Source organism: Chanodichthys erythropterus, chromosome 8, assembly GCF_024489055.1.
Source record: "Chanodichthys erythropterus isolate Z2021 chromosome 8, ASM2448905v1, whole genome shotgun sequence".
In the NCBI taxonomy this organism is placed as follows: domain Eukaryota; kingdom Metazoa; phylum Chordata; class Actinopteri; order Cypriniformes; family Xenocyprididae; genus Chanodichthys; species Chanodichthys erythropterus.
The window spans coordinates 23,140,540-23,165,444 of NC_090228.1; the positions used below are offsets into that span (position 1 = coordinate 23,140,540).

Sequence of the window (24,905 nt, forward strand, 5' to 3'; positions counted from 1 at the left end):
TTGATCCATCTGCCATTTTCGCTATTGTCCTTGCTTGCATGCTTCACAATACCTGCATAACTTCTGATGATTCGGTTGTGCAGCTCCAGATGTTAAAAGTGCTCCATGTAAGTTTTTGACTGTACTAAAGCATAAAAATACCATAATATGTTTGCAGATATTTATTAAAAATGCTGAGTTCACATACTAGTTTTTCTGAAAACTGTTGCAACAGCCAGTTATTTTACTTTGAAATTTGCTTTCCGTGTCGAATTTTTCGGTTTTTCACATTGCCAATTTACCCAATAGTATTTCGCCACCCCAGGTTGCCAGTTGGTGGAAAACTAATGCAGCGAATTGCAGCCATGGAAGCCAGTGAACAAACTGGGTCAGAGATCGCAGATTCTACCCAACCTAAAAAGCCTCAGCATCCACCTAAAAATCTCTGTGAACAGGAGCATAATAAAATGTGATATCAACTCATAAATTAATAAATCAACTAATTATCTTACTAATTATCTTGTGTAAGTCTCCTCACCTTCCAATGTCAATTGAGCTTGCTCCTGTTGCGTGTCTTCAAACTGGCAACCCGCGAGAGCGTCAAGTCTGAGGAGGAGGGGGCAGGGCAAACGATATTTTGAATTCGGACTGCAGTACCCATTTCAACCACTAGCTGTCATTCTTACATAAAGCACCTTTAATACTGGCTTGCCTATTGCTTAGAATATGGGCTGGCTTATGCATAAGTTGGGGGCATACATATTAATGATCCCGACTATTTTGTCACAGTCGGTGTTATGTTGAGATTCGCCTGTTTTTCTGTGATGTTTTTCACGTACAAGATTTACATAAGCAGGTGGTGTTTGAGACTCACTGTATGTCATTTCCATGTACAAAAATCTTATTATTCAACTATGCCAAGGTAAATAAAATTTTAAATTATAGGGCACCTTTAAGTATTTATATATTTATTTAAGTAGACTTTTTATATCCACTGTATTTATTTGGCAATTATTTGACCTGTTGTTAGGCCTACTGAATGCTTTACGGTGATTCTTCCTTATCTTTCCAATCTTATCTCTCTCATCGCCATCTCTCTGTCATCTGTCTTTTTGTGGCGTCCCTGAGCAGTGATTGACACTACCGTGGAGTACACCTCATTAGCTGCAGGAGATGAAGAGCACAGCGCTCTAGAGAGACAGCCACTGTGATGAAGAACAATCCAATCAGTTAATTGGTATTAGGGAGCCCTCAAGGAGAAGAACTCTGCAAGCATCTGCAGTCGTAAATTACAGCTTTGTGTGTGGAGTTATCTCAAAGGACAGCTGTTGTCGCCCATGTTTGTGTGTTTGGTTGAAGATTTTGCACCCTGGATTGAGCCACGCTAACAGCTGTCTTTTTACATCATAGGGAAAAGCTCAACAGATTCATGATTCATTAATTATTTTATGCTGTTGCATGTTAATTTGGCCCTTTATGCTTTAATCTAATCTATTGGGATTTCAACTGGCAGAATGGATTCAACGTTAACTGTCATTAGTATTCTGTCTAAAAAAAATATAGTTGGACTTGATTTTATCCATTTGGAATTGATTGGATCATTAAAAGTGGGAATTCCTTATGAGAATGGAGCCAAATGCGAGCTTGCTAAAACGATGCGTAAATAGCTATTTTGCTATTGGTTAACATTATACAAAGGAACGAGGGCCTAGGTGACATCAGCGGAATAAGGAAGTTGTTTTAGAAATGGACTAATGTATTATAATTTGGTAAAAAAAAAAAAAAAAAAAACAATGTCCAAACATTAGGAAAAGCAGCTTTTCAATTTGTGACCAGTCACAGAAAGTAGGGACACAAGTCGGTTCTGGGGCATTTTGAGTTATTCACGGATTCTGAAAGTGTAGTCTCCAAGCTTTCCAACGAAGTGTAACACATGGAAATCTGATAATATTTGGAGAAGTTGTGGCCATTTGAAGGTAGGCACTCAAAAAGCTCAAAGGGCAGAAAATGACCTAAAGATTTTGCAGTTCTCACCTGTTCTCACCTGCTGGGAGTGACAATAGGGCTCATTTACATCTCATTTAGATAAGCCATACCCCCTATAAAGCTGCATGGTTGCATAGCAACGACAGACGCAACGGGAAAAATCTGACCGCATACTATTAATAATAAAGGATAATGCGCATTGTAAATGTCAGTAATTTATCTTTCTCAGTTAGTGGTTAGACCTGATTTGAGTCAAAGGATTAAAAAAATCCTGTACATTAAACTCTTCAATACTTTTACTTTTGACTTATAACGAACATTTTACAGCTACGGATACTTTATACTTTTACTTATGTAGGAATTTAATCTGATACATTTACTATTACATTAGTAAATCCTTGTTAAGAAGTAGTAACTGGCTAAAATTATTAGTGTCACATTCAATTCAAGAATAGTAAGGTTTACATGAGCTAAGTCATTCACACCAGTCAATTCAAGCAGTTGAAGCGTTATTCAAATTAACATGCTAACATTACCATCTAAAAGCCCATTATAGTAATGGGGGTTTTTGGCAAGTGATACGATGCTAACGATTACAATTAAAATGACTGTCCTGAGCTAGCTAATAACAATAGACACATGTGTGTCTACGTGTTCTTAGAATGAACACAAAACGACAAACTTTGATGTTTATGGAAACTCACCCCATAAGAAACAGAAAAGATCTTGTTGCCTCCAATGAAATAAGTTGTTCGGGCACACTTTCTCTTTGTTGAGGTCTTCTTTGTGGATGTAACCATCTCCGAAGTTTGCACTATGCATCTGTTTGCCTCTAATTGTCCAATAATTCGCATGTCATGTCCCGTATGTTGTACTTCAAAACATTTTCGGTGTAACGGCCACGGTTCAGCTCGTCTGCGATATTCTTTGCGGCGTCCATCTTCATTAAATTTTGATATCAGCTAGAGCCGGCCAGAGCGCTGCATACTAAGTAGCCACGCTTCCCTTGGAGGGCGGCGGCAATACCAAAAGAAACAAAAGCCGGCGTATCCGATTCCAGTATGGAAATACAAGCAGACAATGACACACCCCTACTGCGAGATAGAATCTCTGAAAAACAAGCCGATTTCAACCTCAAAATGTACGCTTTTAAATAAACCAATACTGCCATCTAAAACACGGAGATGCTTCTTCATGATCTCAACTAACAGATTCTGCAAAAAAACGAAAATCACCAATTTTGAAAAAAAAAAACGTTTCTTTCTCAGTTTGCTCAATAGTTGTGCTGTCGACATGTGTCCCTGGTTTCCGTGACGGGTCACATTTTTCAATTTTGAGTTCATGCTGACTTTAAGAGTTGAACTTAATCTTGAATCTGTGAGAATTCTCTCATTCAATTATGATATCATAATTCTTTTTATTATTATTATTGGCTAATTCCTGCAGAGCAGTTGGTTTAGGTCAGAGTTATGATGTAACACCAATGAGGTTATTAATGTATGACCACCCACATTTAACCCTCTGGAGTCTAAGGCTGATTTGAGGCCTGGAGAAGTTTTGACATGCCCTGACATTTGTGCTTTTTTCAGTTGTTCATTAACATATTAATGACACAAGTGTCATTACACTGTATTCAGCACAAACTAGGCTACCATAATATGTGAGGAACATGTATGTACATGTTTGTGTTTTTGAAGGAATAACATTTATGCGGGGTTATTGAATTATGCTGACTACTCTTTCATTTATAACAATATATTGATTTAGTTTTTGTAAGACACTTTTTGTCAAGAAACACAGTAAGCGTGGAGGCATGAATCATCATGAATAATGGGTGATTCTCACCCGAGAAGACAAAATCGCATAATAATGACCTGAAATGACTTGCATAATAATGAGCTCTTTCAGTCAGGTAGGCTGTGAAAAAACCCTCTGTGATCATGTCTCAGCTCATTATGGTGTATATCAAACATACTGAAAAAACAGCAATACTGTGAAATATTATTACAATTTAAAATAATGGTATTCTATTATATACTTTAAAATATAATGTATTTCTGTGATGCAAAGTGTCTGAACAGTTATGGTATCTCTATGGCATTTCATATAGGCTTTTAGCTTAAAAGCATGCACATTTGGAGAAATTCTCATATGTTTGTCAATTTTCTATACAGATGAGTAGGGGTGACCCTGAATAGTCGACGATTCAAATCTTCGATAGGAGGAGCCTGATTCGACTACCAATCTCACAGTCGAATCGTCGCAGAGGTGTTATGAGACGAGATATGGGGACTCTCAATATCTGATTTTACATAGACATACCGGTTCTTTCCCAATAGGTTAATATACAGCCTATTATGTTAACACTATAAATAAAAATGTGAAAAGAAAGAAGCTTTTAATAAATATTTTTAATGTGAGTGAATAAATCCAACCTGTGACCGATTTAAGTTTCACTTCTATGATCCGTGACCGGCAGATGAGCATCTTTACGGTAGGGATTAAATCTTCAACAATGTCTGGGATAAAGTGTACAATTGGATGCACTTTGAAATGGTAAAAGATTATCAAAAAAACGTATGATGCAAGTTATGCCAACAGCTCATGTCCTAGAACTCAACAACAACAAACACTGCGGCACGCTTCTGCTGGCCAACGAGCTGACTATAGCGCGCTATTTGAAAAGACTCAAACGGACACAGGCAGATCGCTTAAAAGACTGGATTTTTCTCTCTCAATCAGGTAGGGTAGCTACAAGTGATTTCAAACTATTTCAGCTGCTTGTAATTTGATTTTTGGATTCTGTTAATGTTTAGCTAAAAAGACTGCCACTCCAGTTTAGCGTTTATTCTCTCTGCAGTTAAAAAGACAAGTTGACAATTCTAGCTATACTTTCGTTATTTTTATTAAAATGTTTTTATTCGTTTTCTTCTAGATCTTTGAGAGTGTTCTGCACACCGTGGCTGTGAATGTTTATCCACATTGCCTTTCATTTGTTTAAAAAAGATAAAATCATTGTCAGTTTCGTCTATCACTTGACAGGCAGTTTGGTCGGTTTATTAGAAAGATGTTTCTCTGTGCTGTGTGTGAAAAAAAATAAAAGTTGTCTTAAGCCGTGGGTAGACTATAGCCAGGCCTTACTTCATTTTCCGTGTCCCGCTCCATTTCGTGCACAGTTCAGCGTGCGAACCTTTCAAAATCCGTTGTCGAGGACACCCCTACAGAGGAGTAATATTTATTCAATATTTATTGTCATCACTGTGAGCGCTGGATACTGTGTTTTCAATTCATACTTGCATCCGGAGGGCGCTCTGTACACTTTTAGTCCACAAATTTAAGTGGAAGAACAGGTCATGTGTCTTTTCAGGAACCAAACTAACAGAGGCCAGAGATCGCTAACTATGGCAATTCAAAACACTTTTCAAGACAATAAATACACGATTGAGACTATGTATGCATGTATTGACTGAATTTGCCTCAGAATAGCGCTGGCTCCGTGGGCGTGGCCACATTAGCGGATAATGAGCTGAATCATGGACTTCTGACATGGCTCTCTTTTCATACAGATTACATAAACACAGAATGTTTGTTTTCGATTTGACTTACACGATTTAAAATCTGACATTTCAATGTTTTTTTAGACATAAGTCTAATTTTTTTGTCATTAGAATTCACTAAGTTACAGTTCATTTTCTGAGAACTATCAGATTGGACTTTGTTCAGAGGGAGACGAGAGATCACGCATCATGTTAGTTATCTTTATTTTACAAAACATCGGACATTGCACAACCCACTGACCACGCTGTAACCTCCGTCGCTTGAAGTGCGAGGTCTGTTGCGGCACAAAGTTCTTGGAGAACTTGTGGATCGTGACCACCCTCATGCAGGTCCTTCAGTGCCTGGGCCTGATGGACCTGCAAAAATACCATAGTGTGTAGGGCAGAGGCGACTTCCCCACAGGCCTGGATCCGATGAATGCTTACAGGTTTAGGAAGGGAGAGGTGGAGTTAGGGCACAGTTGCATAGCAACGACCCGCTCCACAGGAGGATTAGACGTGTAACCCCACCATCAAAGGTGGTGTGGGAGGAGGACCACGGGAATGGTTTCGGGCAGTAAAAGTTGCCGTCCATGAACCCATGCGCTCCTCATGCACCTCCAGGATTTATAAAGAAAACAAATATATTATAATAACATATAACAATAATAAAGTATGTGAATTTTTGTGTAGGTGGTAGTATACATAGGAATTTGCTTCAAATCTACTTTACTCTTTCCATGTTTTCACTATTATACGAGAGGGGGTGCTATTGAATCATCTTCGGAAAGAGTACAGAATCTCCACATCAAAACACAGGTGAAGAAGAAGCAGAAACAAGTGATAGAAGATTGCATATTTTACACTATAAATAGACTAATGACAAACAAGGAACACCTGTGAACAATCAAGACAATAAACCAATCACAAAACAGGGCTGCGTTCAAACCAACAAAACATTGCAAAACGTTTTTTAAACAGAAACGGTGGTGCGTTGAACGTCCTGTTCTGATGACGCAAGAGATGCAACTACGGCAGCCGAAAAGGCCATTCTTTGTGTTCTTTTTGAAGAATTTTCAGAGCCTGATGAAATCGGTATAAATACTTGTTTAATACTGCAACAAACGCTCAATGTTACAGTCACTGCCCTCGCCCTCCTGAATAAAAGAGAACATCCCAATCGAGTGAAGGGATTTGTGGAATCTAATTATTGTGATACAACATTTGCCTTGCATTTCAGCATGAAAAGACAAACATTTCAGGTGAAGGATAATCCACTTCTTCCGCGTGGTTTATATACATCTTGCCGCTGATTGGGCTGACATTTCTGACACACCCACCAAACAAGAGAAAACGTATCTCAAACCCGTTGCACACCGTTTCCAGGAAACATGTCGTTCAACCTGGAAAACGTAGCAAGACGTTGCGCACCGGTTTGAACTTGAACGTGCCCCAGAACTGATAAACCACATGACTAAAAGAACCAATGGCAACATAGCACATGAGGCTAGGGAAGCACATGACATGATCACATGAGGAGCTGGGAATCACATGACATCATAACACATGGCAAACAAAGCAATGAAACAAATAATGAACTTGAAAATAAAACATGAATCATGAACATGAAACATAACACCAAAACAAGACATTACAACTACTAGTGTAGTTATAAGTTAATTTGTAGTACAGATGCAGTACATATGAGAAACATAGTTTGAAACTTGTTGTGCACTTAAAGTTTACTACTGTTAGACTTAAACTTATACTTTTATATACTAAAAAGTGGGCCAATTTAGTCCCAAGCAGTTATGAACACTTACAGCTTTACTACTAGTACATTGATATAAGTATACTTAAAAATATACTTGAACATTACTTAAGGATACTTAATAAAATGAACTTGAAATATACTACTTTTTTGCAAGGGAAGCTCCTGAATAGGCTTTATTTATAACCATATCCACTTCTAAATGAATATACATTTTTTGCACCTGGAGCATCTTAATGTTCACAAGATTGAAGCATGACTAAAATAACCATTACCTTCCTCTGTCTCTTTTTTTGCAGGACTCAGATTAATTTCACAGTGGCGATTGATTTCACAGCATCTAACGGTGAGTGCCATCTCCATCAAAAGGCTGCTTGAAATTATTGAAATGTATGCAGATGAGGCATGAAAAAGAGCCAGTAATAGCCGTCCTCTATCATAATGAGTGAGGTTTAATGCGATAAAGAGCTCTGATCTGTGTGATCATACACAGACGCCTGCTTTTAAATTCATTCGCAGATTCAAAGGGAATACCACAAAACCATCTCAATTACAGTGCCATCCTTGGCAAATCTATTTTTATACATCACAAGGTTTTGTTTTGGGTTTTTTCTTTTTCTTTTTTTTGCCTCTGGATTCATAATACCAGCCTAAAAAAAAGTAAAAAAGAGGAAAACTTACAATTTTACTACTAAGATGTTTAATATATATATAGGACAATTTACCACACCCCCTTCTTACCTTGTTATCTTGTATATATACCCCTGTCTTTCCCTTGTTCAGTGTCAATTGATCTTACACTGTAGATGCTCTTGTTTTTGTTTTCTTGGTAATAAACCTAATCTGCATGTGGATGTGTGTGTGTGTATTAGGGGGGAAAAAAATAATAAATATATATATATATAATATATATATATATATATAATACACTAAATTAATTTAGTTTACACTAAATTTGTTGTAAACACAATTCACAATTGTGGAATAAAAACAGCATATGCTGGTTAAGTATGATTTGAAGCATGGAAGCTGGTTTGATGCTGGTCCTTAGCTAGTCATGAGCTCTTGACCATCTTAAACCAGCTCATGACCAGCTAAGGGCCTGCATAAACCAGCAAAAAACCAGCTAAGGACCAGTATAAACCAGCTCAAACCAGCTTCCATGCTTGAAAACGTCTCGGTTACGTATGTAACCTTCCGACTAGTGGATGCAAGTACACGTGAGGATACCGGCTCTACACGTAGGCTATAAAACCTAGCGAACGTATTTGGTGTCGCCCAGCCCGCAGCTCTACAGATATCTGTCAGCGAGGCGCCATGAGCCAGTGCCCAGGAAGAGGCCACCCCTCTGGTGGAGTGGGCTCTCAACCCGAGCGGGCAAGGCACGCCCTGGGATTCGTACGCCAAGGCGATGGCATCCACTATCCAGTGGGCCATCCTCTGCTTGGAGACAGCCTTTCCCTTCTGCTGGCCTCCGTAACAGATGAAGAGCTGATCTGAGGTCCTGAAGCTTCGCGTTCTATCCACGTAAACGCGCAGAGCGCGGACGGGACAGAGCAAAGCTAGGGCTGGGTCTGCCTCCTCCGAGGGCAGCGCTTGCAGGTTCACTACCTGATCTCTGAAGGGAGTGGTAGGAACCTTGGGCACATATCCAGGCCGGGGTCTCAGGATGACGTGAGAATCACCGGGCCCGAATTCTAGGCACGTTTCGTCGACCGAAAATGCATGCAGATCCCCTACCCTCTTCAGGGAAGCCAATGCAACCAGAAGAACCGTCTTAAGAGACATTAGTTTCAGGTCGACTGATTGCAAAGGCTCAAAGGGATGACCCCGGAGAGCTGTGAGAACCAGGGTCAGATCCCAAGAGGGTACGGAGGAAGGGCGAGGAGGATTTAGTCTCCTCGCCCCCCTCAGGAATCTGACAATCAGATCGTGTTTCCCCAGGGACTTACCCTCAACTGTGTGGTGATGTGCAGCGATAGCAGCGACATACACCTTCAGGGTGGAGGGAGACAGCCTTCGCTCCAACCCTTCTTGCAGGAAGGAAAGCACGGATCCGACCGAACATGATCGGGGGTCCTCTCGGCAAGAGGCGCACCATTCGACGAACAGGTTCCACTTCAACGCGTAGAGACTCCTAGTGGAAGGAGCTCTAGCGGAGGTGATGGTGTTTACGACCGCTTGCGGGAGATCACTCAGAACCTCCGCATCCCGTCCAGGGACCACACGTGGAGGTTCCACAAATCGGGACACGGGTGCCACAGGGTGCCCCGTCTCTGAGTCATGAGGTCTGAGAACCAGGTCCGAGTGGGCCAGTACGGAGCCACTAACAGAACCTGCTCCCCGTCCTCCCTGACCTTGGACAGGAGTTGTGCGAGAAGGCTCACTGGGGGAAACGCATATTTGCGCAGACCCGGGGGCCAGCTGTGTGCCAGGGCATCCGTGCCGAGCGTGCCGCCGGTCAGGGAATAAAACCACTGGCAGTGGGCAGTTTCCGGGGAGGCAAACAGGACTACCTGGGCCTCGCCGAAATGCTGCCAAATCAGCTGGACCGCCTGGGGGTGGAGCCGCCACTCGCCCGCAAGTGGAGGCTGCCGTGACAGCTCGTCGGCTGCACGGTTTAGCACACCTGAGACACGAGTGGCCCGAAGGGACCTCAGATACTTCTGACTCCACGACAAGAGATGGCAGGCGAGTTGAGACGTGCGACAGAAGCGTAGACCACCTTGACGGTTGATGTACGCAGCGGCCGCAGTGCTGTCTGAGCGGACTAGAACGTGCTTGCCTGACAACGGCTTCTTGAAGCGGGCCAGCGCAAGACGAACCGCTAGCAACTCGAGGCAATTAATATGCCAATGCAGCTGAGGCCCCGTCCAAAGACCTGCCACTGCATGCCCGTTGTACGTGGCCCCCCATCCCGTGGCAGAGGCATCTGTGGAGACCACAGCATGCCTGGACACTCGTTCGAGGGGTACTCCGGCCCGCAGGAACGAAGGGTCCGACCACCGGACAAGGGTGCGACGGCAGCTCGGTGTCACGGGGACACGGAGCGTGCCGCACTGCCACGCCCATCTCGGGACCCGGCCGCGGAGCCAGTGTTGAAGCGGTCTCATATGAAGCAATCCGAGCGGCGTGACCACGGCTGCAGATGCCATATGCCCCAGGAGCCTCTGAAAATCCTTCAGTGGAGCCGCTATCCTGCACTTGAGCGAGCTCAGGCAGTTCAACACCGACTGGACGCGCGCCTCGGTGAGACGTGAAGTCCGTGCGACCGAGTCTAGCTCGAGACCGAGACAAGAGATCCTCTGCCCGGGGGCGAGTTTGCTCTTGTCCCAGTTGACCCGAAGACCCAACCGGCTGGGAGCTAAAACCATGTCGGGTAGGACTTTGTACTGACATGCCCGACCCTCGAACGCCATGTCGGGTAGGACAATAGTCCTTCAGGTCTATTGCTGCAAACCAATCCTGGGGACAGTCCAGTGTAACGAAATGTAGCGGTTATTAATCAATTTATGGATGAAATATGAATATAATAATTCATAAGGTTATGAATAAATTATGATTCATATATCGACCCAACGGGGAATTAAACTTATATTGTGAATCAATTACAACGAATTGTAATCAATTACATATAGTTCTGGTTTAATTCTTATTTAGAGAAACTGTTCGTTTGTCCAGCAAACTAAGTCCCTCACAGAATATTATAAACAGAGATATTCTCTGGCCGTGAAAATAACTTTATAGTTTTATAACATAAAGCGATCGAAAAGCGTTAAAGTGACTTGGTTTTCAGCTGAAAGAACAAACAGAACAATCGAGCATGAATAACGTTTTAATATATGCAAACTACGAATACAGAGGTTATACATCTAAATATATATACAAGAAAATACACACCTATGTACAAGAATAGAAGTAGAGAAGGAAAGAGAGAAGGCAAGTAGCAAACTCACAACCAGTCCTAAGCCAGCACGGAAATCAGTTTCATCATCTAAGATTGAGAAACGGCAGTATACTTGCATTGGTTGCGTGTGTCGAATTTCAGGTTAGCGCTGGTGCAGTTCGTCGGCTTCCTCCGTTCAGCGGGAAGGTTTGAACTGAGGACGAGAGTGAGTTTCGCTGGAAGATGGCGATCCCGAAGCTGAGCGCGGTGGCAGCGCGTGGTCACCGGAGAGGTCCGGGAAAAACGTGCACGAGATGCTCGTGAGACAATCGGGAGAGAACGCACTAGAAATTGTGCGTCTTTGCTTTTATGACAGATAAGCCGACACACCTCCTTGAGGTGGGGTAGCCAATAACATGGGTGCAAAGTTGGCGGGAAAGCTTTCCCATTGTTTGATCCCTTGGGATAGGATGAAGGCCAGGCCCAGGGCGAGTGTGTACTTGATTGCCATGGAGAAGCGACGGACTGTGTTGGCAGCAGTCCAAGCTTGGGCTTTAGGTGAGCTGGTCAGGACAGGCAGTGCTTGGAGGGCTGCATCGATGGGAGTACTGTCACTTAGCTGGGACCTCCCTTTGTCAATCCTCAGTTCCAGTCCTGGATCTAAGGTGTGATGGTGATTCCTGGAGGAGGATGGGATTTCCAGTTCTGACTGGTCCTCTTTGCTTGAGAGACAGTACACTGCCAGATGGCTGCGATGAAGGATGGAACCCAGGGGTACCTGGATCCACTTACTTGGATTGGGCAGGTTGACACGAGTGGCGGTGCTGTGCTGATTGTAGGTTAGGGTGGCAGCATGAGTGGGGGTGTGGATGAGCAGTTGATCACCCACAATCTCGGCTTGTGCTCTGCTGACTGGGGCGCGAGGCTTGGCCTCGGCAGGGCAGCGTGTGTTGCTGGTCATGGGCTGCAACCGGCCCATTCCGTCAGTGTGGTTTCTGAGGAAGAGCTGGTTTGGGCAGAAGTACTGAAAGTCTTTGGTGAAACTACACCTGCTAAAGTGGGGAGCCGGGCACAGCCGTGGGTTGCTGTTGTGGTAGGCTACCGCAACTGAGGTGTGTTTCTTGGCATGGGTGTTACGTTGCCGCCACCTGACATTGACCGTGTCTTTGGGTCTGCCAGTAGCAAAGTCCAGCACAGTTTGTGTAGGATACTGAGGAATCCTATTCATAGCCACTCTGTCCATAGGGAAGCTAATTTCTCGTAGCAGGTCTGTCAACAGAGCTATAACCAGCTGATTTTGGGCAAAGTCATTCTGGAGGACTGTAAACAGTTGCTTCCTTGAGTTCGCCGTTTGGATCAGCAGGAAACTGTGAGTGCGGAGAACCACCGCAATACCTTTCCAGGATTTGCAGGTGGTTTGCAGGGTTTGGCTCTGTGTTGCGAGTTGCTTTCTCAGTTGTAGGCGGAGCTTGTTGTGATGCTGATGAGGGGAGCAGGCTGTGATGAGACTCAAGTCTCCTGGTTGGTACAGGTGCAACGGCAGTGGCACCTGCCGTGCCATCAGTAGTTCTGTGGGGAACACCGGAGTTGACTCCTGTATGGTGTCTGTGATGGCCATGAGCATAAGAGGAGGTTTTACCGTCCAGTCTTTCTGGTCGACTGACCGTGGAAACGTGACTCCTCGGTTTTGCAGTGGAGCTCGGTGCTTTTCGTTTGCAGTCTGGACGTGACGGCAAACTTGACATCCTCTGGCGTGCTCTGCCACATCTTTCTGCATGCTGGGCCGGTACGCCACTTGTTCCAAAGTCTCATAAATAGTTCTGGTGCCATGGTGTTTGGCACATGGTGTGTCGTGGGTGTATATCAGTTCACCCCCCTTTTGGCCCTGTGGCAGTACAAGCTTTGGCGCTGTGAGGACATCAGGGACATACTTTAGAAAGTTTATTCCCACACGCAGCATGTGGTCGGTCTCGTGCAGTCGTTTGTTGCTAGGGGCCGCCGTGGGACCAGATGCCGGGAACGGGAGGTTGGAGGGGTCTGAGTGGTGGTACAAAACATTTCGAATGGAAATGTTGGAAAGTTTGGTTGTCAGTGGCAGTGGCAGTGGCAGTAAGGTGGGAAATGTTGCAGGAACAGTCCGCTGGCTGCGGGTTGTTGTTGCCACACTAAGGGTGGGTGAATAGGGTGGGTGTGACCATAGCTTGTTATGCAGTGTGCCAGTCTTGGCAAGGGCATTAGTTTGGTCGTTCACACCTTTGTCACGCCCTGGTTGCTTCAAGCATCTTTTCACCTTTTCCCAGTAAACGATCATGTCGTGTGCTTGGGTGAGGTGATCACGTGTCTGGAACATGTGTTGATGTTTCACCTGCTTGTTGCATTCAGTCTTGAAACCAGTTTGTTTCCAGCCCAGAAGATGGCATGTGAAACAAGGTCTGGCAAAGTGTGAGTCTGTGCACATGAGTTCCCTGATGTTATGAGCTGAGGAGACGTGAAGGGTTTTGAGGGTAGCTGCTGCTTCACCATACTGACATGACTGGGGACCCCACCTGCTGTTCTGTGGTTGGCAGGGTTGGTTTCTTAACCATCGTACCCCTGCATTTGCCTGTGGGATGCCCTCATGGTTGTAGGAACGTCCATCGACGTAGGCCGTGGGCATTCCTTGGCACGCATCCTCTTTGAGGTATCTGTGACAGGCTGGTCGCTGTTGTTGGGGTACCAGTATCTCAAGTGTCAACGCTGGTGTGCTGTTATAGCAGTTTTGACAGGCAGCTGAATCTCCGCTCCGTGCAGACTTGTGCTTTCTGGCACGTTGTGGCAGTGGCACCTGCTGGTTCAGCCTCCTGAAGTCGCTGGTGGGTCGCCACTTGCTGTCTGGTTTGACAATGGACCAGGTAGGGACTGAATAGGTGCTGTTGCATGGGCAGATAACACCTTTTCCTTCTGTTGAATGAACAACCTCCTGTACTGGTTCATGTGGGGCGATGTGACCTTCGTACTGCCTGATTAAGGTGGGAGGAGCATTTGGGTGTGTTGCACTATGCACTGTGTGAAGTTTAGTGAGACCGCAGCATAAAAGGTCTTTGTCAAATGTCACTTTGAATTTGTGCAAGACGTTTCTGAGTCTTCGACAGTCTGCATCATTCTTTAGCGCACTTGCATCTTTCTGGATCTGTTGGCCTTTAGGCTCAAACCTTGGGAAGGGCTCCTCTGTTGTGGTGTAAGCTGTCAGGTTGGCTGTCCGAGGTGCAGCGCTTTCCTGAGTTTCATAGGCAGGCTGGTTAGCGACTGTGGGTACTGCAAGGTGTTTGTCCTCCATCAGCTCCGTTCTGTGCCCCTGTTCTGTGGGTACCAGTTTGATGGAAGTGATGGAGATGCTCTTGAAGGATGCTGTGAAACTTGTGTTGCTTAAGCTTCCTTCTGGGACCATGGCAGCTGGTATTAAGTTAATGACTGTTAACTTGCGTTCAAAGTCATAGGGGCCGTGGTCCATTATCCATTCTAGATGGTGGGCTTTGGGAACGCTGATGTCTGTGACCATGCATTCGTTGAGCCAGCTGTGAACTACGTAGGGTGACACTTCAGTTAGCGGTGTGGCTTTTAGAGCAAGTCCAAGTTCCACGCCTTCAGGTGACAGTGTGAAGGAGCCCAGCATGTGGCTTAGGGTTTGACCACATTGCCTGTTGAGCCAACCAGCACCCCCTTTGGTGTAAGGTGGTACTACCGTTTCCTGTGCGTGGAGCCAAACAGCACCCCCTTTGGTGTAAGGTGGTACTACAGTTTCCTGTGTGTGGAGCCAAACAGCACCCCCTTTGGTGTAAGGTGGTACTACAGTTTCCTGTATGTGGATCAGGAGGCAGACCTCTTGGGTGGTCTGGCCTGACAGGAAGTTGGCAGTGTTGACAGGAACAACAGGAAGCTGTACAGTCATTGGGGCCCACAACAACTCATTTGCACTGTCCGTATGAGCATTAGAGTGCATCAGGAGGTCTGGAAGGACCAGGAAGTGATGGGTTAAATGCCGGTTGTTCCATTTGAAGTTCACAACGCAGATGTCCTTGACGGTCATCATGGTTGACAGACGAAAGTCCAATGGGAAGCGTATTTGCATGTTGACAAATGGGAGGTCCGGTGTTCCTTCACTGAGAGCACTTAACAGCGTGTGGCTGAAGGCTGAGTTGTCTGCCCACAGTGTGAGAATAATGTCTGTTGTAGTTACATCATTCAGCTGTGAGTCTGTCGTGACCTTGGAGCAGAGAGAGTTACAGTCTATGGTGAGTTGAAGTACGCCGGGTGGCGAACTTGAACTGTGCTCTGAGCCGGGGTTCCCGCGGTTAGCTGGGAGATTTCCCGCGACCTCTGTGACCTGACCGTCTGGCTCAGGTGGTCTGGGTGACTGGGAAGGCAGAAGTTCACACGCTTGAGCCCAGACTTTCAGCGGTCTGGCATTAAATAAGGGCTCAAAACAGTCTAGCAGGTCTTTGTGGATGAAACAGGGAAACGTGTCCATTTGCGCTACACACACCGGAGGTACCAGGCTCACTCGACCAATGGTGTGGTGCGTGGGAGCTGTGTGTTCAAGGTGGACCTCATTTGGACTGTGCGACTGCACATTCAGCTCCCATCTTTGTGACTTGAGAGTCTGATTTTGTCTTTCAGCTTCATTCCTCAATCTTTCAAAAAGGTAAGGACAGGTTTCTGGGCAGTGGTCGGAGACTGTGTAACTGGTTTGATTTTCTACAGTCTTTTCAGGAGCAGTGTTCTGCTTGGAGTGAGCTTCGTCAACCAAGTTTTGCAGCTGCTGAGTAGACACACTGCGTGAGCAGGCCAAGGCTTCCAGGTGATCACTCACCGCAGGGTGCAGCTCTCGGAGAAGCAGAGTGTTGAAGATTAAATCTTCCTCCATCGCTGGCTGACCACATGCTCTGAAGTAGTCCATTTGCAGTCGGCTGTAGCAAGTGTATGGGTTTTTCAGTCTGCCCCGTTTTAGGTCCATGGCAGCAGGGAGCCCTTGATCTGATGCAGGGTCAGAAAGCTTTTGGATCAGAGCCTGTCGCAGGTGCTGGCAGTTGGATGTGACAGCTGCTGGCGAATGTTCTTGGCCGCTGGACATTTTGGGCAGTGGACTTTTAACCCCATTTGGAATTAGGGCTTCTTGACTGGTTAGGGGAAACTCGGTGATCTGTGTTTCCCCTCCCATGCCACTTTTCAGTACTCTGTAACCAGTGTCAAGTTCATTCACATAGTCTCTTTGTTGTTTCGGAGCCATAACTCCTTTCTGGGCCCGTTTGAGATGATTTTCACAGGTCAGGGCTTTAGTGTGTCTGTCTTTCAGCTTAGTTTCTGCTTTGGCTAGGGGAGCTTCGCTGTGTTTGAGTTTTCCAGTCAATTTTCTACGCTCCACCTCCAGGTGGAGCTCTGCAAGGGCTTTTTGAAGTCTTTGCAGCTCCTCCTGCAGCTCGTGTTTGGATTCGTCCGCTGTCCAACGCTGGTCCTGGGTCTCGACGAGTCGCTGATCGTGGTGATGATGAATCTGGGCCTGATTCCTCCGGGCGTCCTCCGCCTGGAGCTTGAGGTTGTGGGCGATGGCTCGGATGACTCTCGCCCACTCTTTGTAGCTCGGCATTGGATCGTGGGCCATTAGTCGATTCAGGTTGTCGTCCAGCTGCTCGTTGCTTAGGTGCTGGGGATCCACAGCGTCGTTGGGCAGGATCGTGCTGGTCAGGGAGCCCAACCCGGTCTTGAGTCCGTCCCCATGGGTGCTGGGGCTGGCTGCTCTGAACACGTTAGCTTGCTGTTGGCGAGAGAAAGACAGCACAAACAGAACCAATGCAAGCACGCGCAGGGCTAACGACTTATAATAATACATGATTATATAATTCTTTGGTTTGGTTCCAGTTAACTGGTGCAGACAGTTAGTGGAATGTAGGCTAGACACTTAATTGTCGATAGCCAAAAGGACCACGCGGGTCAATTTGTGTGGGTGAGTGCCGGATTTGAATAAAGATTTTGACAGGCGGTAGCCCTAAGAGTCCTTTGATGACTCTCGCTGCTCGGTCTATCTATTACTCAGTTTTCCGTGATGGCTCTCACAGGCTCTGCTTTTACATGAACTGAAAGAAACAAACACAGTAGAGAAGCAAAACAGAACAGGGTGGATGCAATTAAATGAGAAATAGAGCAGTAAACAAATAGAAAGGAATAAAAATAGAATCGCAATAAACTAAAACAGAAGGGCTAGAGGGGAGAAGTGAAACTTAAACTTCCTATTCCAGCTGGGTTTATGACGGTGTCAGGCGAGTGCACGGTTGCGTCATAAAACCTAGAGGGATGGTATGGATCGAGAGCATAAGGGTTGGCCCGCACCTGAGTAATTGAAGAATATGTAATATTCTGTGGCTTTCAATTAGGTGAAATGACTGTATGTCACTAATTTAGGCCTGGGTGAATTGTGGGTGCTCAGATAAGAACTCAATGGCAGGCAACCTTTCCTCGACGTTCAAACACTCTACTGCGGTGTCCGTGGCCACCTGTCCCCTTTGTAATACGGTGCAACCTCTCAAACAGGGAACACCAGTACAATTGCGCACTTCGGTAAGGTATTTGCGCCAACGGCCCGAGTGACCAGTCAAGATTGAGTTTTCCCTGAACTCAGAGTCTGTCCCCTTTACGGGCAGTTACTCCAAACGGGCGGTTCTGTCGTGCAGAAGCCTGAGCAGGGAAATTAAACAAAATTGCCGCTTGTTGTCACCCCGGGTCTCGTTGCCTCCCTGTACCTGATACACAACTCGCTGATGTCCTTGCGTGTTGCCCGTGATACGAGGTCAGAATGTCCACGATTCACACACGGTTAGTGTAAGAAGCGCCAGGCCAGGCAGCTCCACTCACTGGAACTCACTGGGGCGACTGTCAACTCGCCACCCGGCGGTGAAGGGCCTTCTCTGCAAGTGCACAAACAGTCAGGTAAACACGACTTAATTGTAAATTTAAATCTCAATTTAAATCTTGTTTAAATAGAATTTAAATAATTAAGTGTGTAGGATAAAAGAGTAGGGGTCTAAAATGAACTAGCTAGAAGCAGAACAAAAGTAAAAATAACATAAAACAAAAACAAATCAGATGCACTTGATTCAAATTTGAATTAAACTCTGTTCAATTAAATTTAAATGAGTGCATAGAATAACAGGATGGGAAAAAGCGAAAAGAGGATAATTCAGAGGCACTTGATTCAAATTTGAATTAAACTTGTTCAATTAAATTTAAATGAGTGCATAGAATAACAGAATGGGAGAAAGAAAAGAGAAAGCCTTCCCTATTTGCAGATTTTTCCTAAAGAGAATTGCTTGTTGATAGCAAAATGCCAACTGATTGACACTACTTAATTTTAAAATTGAATTAAATGTTATTTAATTAAATTCAAAATAAGTGTATGAAATAAGGGAGGCTTGGGTGTGCGTGAATATTATTGCCAGCCAATAACACACAGGACCCAGAACTAAGAGTGAATAAAATAAAACATTAAGTAATAAAAGGGAATGAATTTCCAAAGTAAAACTAAAGAAATAACTTGAGAGAGAGAAAAGACAAAAAGGGAATGGATGAAATAACACAAAGTAGAATAAAAATAAAATAAATAAACTGAAATAAAATAAAATAGAGTAGATCTGTGAATACAGGAAAAAGAATACAAGGGAAAAGAGAATTGACTTATCTGACAGTGTCCACCAGGGGGCGCACTCTCAGAAAGTGAATTCCCTTGTTGGAAGGGAAACAATTTAAATTAAAAATTTAAACGTGTTTAAATTAAATTTAAATCAGTAAACCACATTCCAACAATGATTGGAAAGCATAACCACCAAAAGCAAATTACTTTTACAACTCCCCGCAGTATAGAGAAGCAAAAGATAACTTGGAGATAATTTCAGTTGGAGCGGCTTTAACTCAGAACGTCCACGCGGTGGCGTCACTGAGTCCACACAACCAATAAGTAGGGAGGGGTGGCACACCTGAGCAGACTGCCCTCTGGCGTCTGGTCAGAGTTACTGCATCCCCTTTCTTTAATTCGTGATATAAAACGAGCGTTTTGTGGGGTTCTGACCCTTACGCTGTTTTAACTGCACGGTCACGATTACAACTATAGAACCTCAGCGGATTCTTTCATAAATATATGTGTACCGTTTTACTCACGGGTACACAACTCTGGGAATCAGTCCCTTTGGTGCAAACTTTAATGCACGCAAATATGTAACGCTTGCGGGATTCCTTCGCCGCGGGTTACAAATCAACATTGGATCAGAATGTTGATATAGCTCCAAATTTTACACATCAATCGATAAACCAGGTGAACTGCTCTCCGATTAGATTTGTAAGTGGGATCACGTGTTTGGGTAGCTAGGCCAAACGGCGTAACCCAGGAGCGCCAGCTATATTATGAATTTTTGGACAGCGGGACCAAAGGCACCACAGACGCACCGGGGGTGGGGCAGCAAGGCAGAGAGGGACCCGACTTGGACGGCTTGGGAGCGGTCCGGAGTGGGGTCGGACTCTGCGAGGCAGCAGTGTGCATGGGAGACGGTGCACGGGACGCGGTCTGCGCCATCACACTGCTGCCTGCTGGCGAATGGGGAGGGAGCTGCCAGCGGCGAGGCGGAGCCTGGCACACTGGCAGACACACCTTGCGATGCGATGTGTCAGGTACCTGGAGTTTGAGGAAACTGCTCTTTTTGTGAGGAGGACCTCCTCCGGGGGTGGGAGAGACGTGGGAGAGGCGATGGTATTATAGAAAACTCATGCTCTCCTTCCGACGCAGCGATCGACATCTGATCCTCCGCCAGCGCACCAAAGGTAACAGCTGGACAGTCCGAAGAGGGCCCAGTGGAAACCAATGGCGGCAAGATGGGTTGCGGTGCTGACGAGGCGGCAGGGGCCCGAGGAGCGTTTCTGCTCGGCGGGGGAGCCCTGACCGTTATCCTCAGGTCGCCCTTCCTATACAGCGCCGTACCGTCATTCCGGTTCCCGGGGCCGGAAAAAACGGTCGTACGCGGCATAGGAGAGGGGACCCCCGCTTCCTGAGACTTCAGGAAGGAGAGCCTCGACCTCAGCACCGCGATGGTCATGTTCCCGCAATGGGAACATGAACCATCCACAAAAGCTGCTTCAGCGTGCTGAACGCCCAAACACGAGATGCAGCGATTGTGCCCATCAGCAGGGACCAGGGAACGACCGCACCCAGTAACGCACATACGAAATGACATACTGTCAGGGTTCGTCTGTAAAGCTCTTTTAGAAGGGGAAGTCAACTCACTCGTGCTGAAGCACCCAGGGAGCGACGCGATGTGTCAGGTACACCACTCCCTGACACACCGAGGAACCGGCCCAAATCGCTACACACACACACTCTTTGTGTTGCTGTGAAAACAGCAGTTTTAGAGCTTATAGCTCAGCTCCTCGGACACTCGCGACCTTGCTGAACGTGCCCTCTTCACCAGCACCGATAGCTCGCTGTAAATCCTCTTCTGAGGCAATGTTTTAGAATAAAACAAACGAAGAAAGGAGTCTTCTGAACAGGACACCAGTGAATGGCTCCGAAGCGAAAGACAGAGTGCGATTGCATCCGCTTCCTATTTATATACATCTGTCGGGGGCGGTGCGCATTATGCAAATATCGCACGCCAATTCCATTGGCTTGTTTTAGTTTACACGAAGATGATAGGGCTCTCTAAGCGATATCCCAATTCGTCGGTCACTACTGACGTACGTCGAACGTGACCGACTGAAAGGGAACATACCTTTTGTATATGCAGCATATGCTGTTTTTTTTTTCACAATTGTGAGCTGTGTTTACAATGAATTTAGTATAAACTGCAGTTATTTATTTTTGCGGTTCATAGTCAACCTTCATCATTTTGTGTCTTACCATACTGCTCTGTTAAAGTGTGTAACTTCATAATTTATTTTACTGATAAATACATACATACACACATACATGCCATTTATAGAGCAGTGCTCTAATCCAAAGTATTCAAAGTTTAAATAAAACCTAACAAGCCTAATTTATTTATCTTAAATTTAAAGATATAGCCTAATATTGACTACGCCTGAAATCAAACCTAATACTGGTGATATTTATGAGTTTTACTATGACTGATTGAAATAAACCTCTTACCAACCTATCCTTGTAGATATAAGATGCTGTGGGTGGTCCTTGTGAGGTTGAGGTGGAAGGCATGTTTCTTTCTGTTGTCGGACAAGCAGGAACTTGGCCTATGAGGTTTACCGTGTTAAGTCTACCGCGATTAAATAGCGAATGGATTTCTTCATAGTTAGAAGCATATTGAGTTCGGTTTCCAGTATTTTGGCCCATCCATGCATTCGCCAGCATGTTTATGAATTCATTATTACTTAAAATTGTTGCTACTAGATTTCATGCTGACTCGCTCATAGTTCAACATCTGAACAATCACAAATGAAAAACACAAGATAGTGCATTGATGACCTCAGTTTTCATTGAATATACGTTTCATTCCATATATTCAGACTTTCATTCCATACAAACCCGATTCCAAAAAATTTGGGACAATGAACAATGAAATTGAATTTGTGAACAAAACAGAATGCAATGATGTGGAAGTTTCATATTTCAATATTTTATTCAGAATAAAACATATATGACATATCAAATCTTTAAACTGGGATGATGTATAATTTGGGCTGCTGGCTGGCCATTTCAGTACCCGGATCCTCCTTCTATGCAGCCATGATGTTGTAATTGATGCAGCATGTGGTCTGGCATTGTCATGTTGGAAAATGCAAGGTCTTCCCTGAAAGAGACGACGTCTGGATGGGAGCATATGTTGTTCTAGAACTTGGATATACCTTACAGCATTGATGGTGCCTTTCCAGATGTGTAAGCTGCCCATGCCACATGCACTCATTAGGGGTTTAACGATACGCTCAGGTCACGATACGATATGTATCTCGATACGGAGTTCACGATACGATACGTATCACGATATTTTGAACAAAATGAAACTGAAATTCAAACAAGATTTATTAAAAAAAACATTAACAAATTTCAATAATTGTCCTTGTTGTACACATATATATAAATATATAACATTTTATACAAATATAAAATTTTAATAAAAACCTTCTGTATTCAAATTAACAGTTGAATAGTTCAAGGTTGCATAGCAACGAATCTGTCACTAAATTTTTTTTTTTAAATTTAACATGAACTTAGAATTATGAATAGGGGCCGTTCACATATCGCGTCTAAAAACACGTGGAAGGCGCGGCCGCACCGCTTCTCCTTCTTTCCAAAGCGCTTGCGCTCCCGTGGCTTCGGTCGTTGCTATGCAACCTTGAACTGAGCTCTCCAAGAGGATCAGGATGTTTCTACAAATGATAAATGATTTCTAGCCCTTGCATTAGTTTTACAACGAGATATATTGAAGGAGATAAGATATAAAAACCACCATGTACAGCTATGATCAGCTGTTCGGCTGAGCTTTTGATGTTTTGTTACGGAAAGGCCATGACTGATCGGTTGATTCTTGTCACACGACCTGCGGTGCGCTTGCGGCATTCTGAGAAGTTGAGAATTGCATGCGCGTCGCGACCGCGTTGATCCCATTATGAGCGCGCCTGCCGCGCGGCTACATTTGAAAATAATAACTGACTTGCACGCGGAAAAGACGCAATATGTGAACGGCGCCACAGAACTTAAAGCAAAGCATCGCAAGCGTCTTTTGCTTTTCTGTGAGCACAGCTGTTGCTGTGCACTGCGGTGAAAGAAAGCCACGGCTTTTCTCACGCGACCATGCAAGAGACTGACATGAGAAACGTTTAAACCTGCTTGCAAGATTCAATGTGTGCCCGAAACACTTACTGAACTAGAGAGCTGATTGAGACACACCATCTACGATAAATCGTTACACCCCTAATACTTATAGTAATTTAAAAATGTGGTAGCATTGGATCTGGACAGGAAGGATAACTCGGGGAGTTGGAAGGGGTGTGTCACGATTCTGCCTTCTCACATCGCGATACAGGTTCGTGGACCTGCGTATCGCGATTTCGATTTCATATCGCATATCGTTACAGCCCTAGCACTCATGCAACCTCATGCGTAAGAGATGCAGGCTTTTGAATTGAGCGCTGATAACAACTTGGGTTGTCCTTGTCCTCTTTAGTCCGGATGACATGGCGTCCCAGTTTTCCAAAAAGAACTTCAAATTTTGATTCGTCTGACCACAGACCAGTTTTAAACTTTGCCACAGTCCATTTTAAATGAGCCTTGGCCCAGAGAAAACACCTGCGCTTCTGGATCAATTTTAGATATAACTTCTTTTTTGACCTATAGAGTTTTAGCTGGCAATGGCGAATGGCACGGTGGATTGTATTCACCGACAATGTTTTCTGGAAGTATTCCTGAGCCCATGTTGTGATTTACATTACAGTAGCATTCCTGTATGTGATGCAGTGCCGTCTAAGGGCCCGAAGATCACGGGCATCCAGTATGGTTTTCCGGCCTTGACCCTTACGCACAGAGATTTTTCCAGATTCTCTGAATCTTTGGATGATATTATGCACTGTAGATGATGATAACTTCAAACTCTTTGCAATTTTTCTCTGAGAAACTCCTTTTTATACCCAATCATGTTGCCAATTGACCTAATAAGTTGCAAATTGGTCCTCCAGCTGTTCCTTATATGTACATTTAACTTTTCCAGCCTCTTATTGGTACCTGTCGCCACGTTTTTGGAATATGTAGCTCTCATGAAATCCAAAATGAGCCAATATTTGGCATGACATTTCAAAATGTCTCACTTTCAACTTTTGATATGTTATCTATATTCTATTGTGAATAAAATATAAGTTTATGAGATTTGTAAATTATTGCATTCCTTTTTTATTCACAATTTGTACAGTGTCCCAACTTTATTGAAATCGGGTTTGTTTGTGTGTGTGTATATGTGTATATATATATATATATATATATATATATATATATATATATATATATATATATATATATATATATATATATATATATATATATATAATACACACACACACACATACATATATATATACATAAACATACACAGATACACATGCAGTTTAGGTTTATTATCAGGAAAACAAAAATACGAGCATCTACAGTGAAACATCAACTGACACTGAACAAGGGAAAGACAGGGGTATATATACACAAGATAACAAGGTAAGAAGGGGGCGTGGTAAATTGTCATGGGAACACATAAGGGTAACCAAGGGAACTAACAAGACACACCTGGGGAGACTAATCAACATGAAAAACTACAAAGAATTACAAAACATGGCACAAGACAGAAAATAACAAAAGTCCTCAGACAGGGGCACACTGGCTGGGATAATGACAATGATAACTGAATAACTGTAAACATTGTTAAAATACATTATAATATACCTATAGGTATATATACCTATACATATATAGGTATATATACCTATACATAGTTATGCTTTTAGAGATTTTTAGGCATTGTTTGGGTTATAATGTATTATTCTCTTCAATGTAGTTAACTGTGGTCAATTGTGGTTACAATTATATAATTATATTATATATATATATATATATATATATATATAATTATATATGTGGTCAATTGTGGTTACAATTATATATAAAATATAAAATGACGATTAAAATTGAAAATTAGAATAGTAAAATAATTTATAGCATTAAAGGCTTTATATAATGTGT

At 44.1% G+C, this 24,905-nt stretch overlaps 1 protein-coding gene across 3 annotated transcripts in view; it reads left to right on the plus strand.

Moving 5' to 3' along the window:
• The window catches only part of LOC137024619 (copine-8), a 196,533-nt gene that overhangs the window by 144,652 nt on the left and 26,976 nt on the right, over nt 1-24,905 (plus strand). For all 3 annotated transcript variants that reach the window (XM_067392368.1, XM_067392369.1, XM_067392370.1), the window contains one exon: nt 7,572-7,618. In XM_067392368.1, the coding sequence (XP_067248469.1) occupies nt 7,572-7,618 (47 nt within the window). The remainder of the gene's footprint in view (nt 1-7,571; nt 7,619-24,905) is intronic.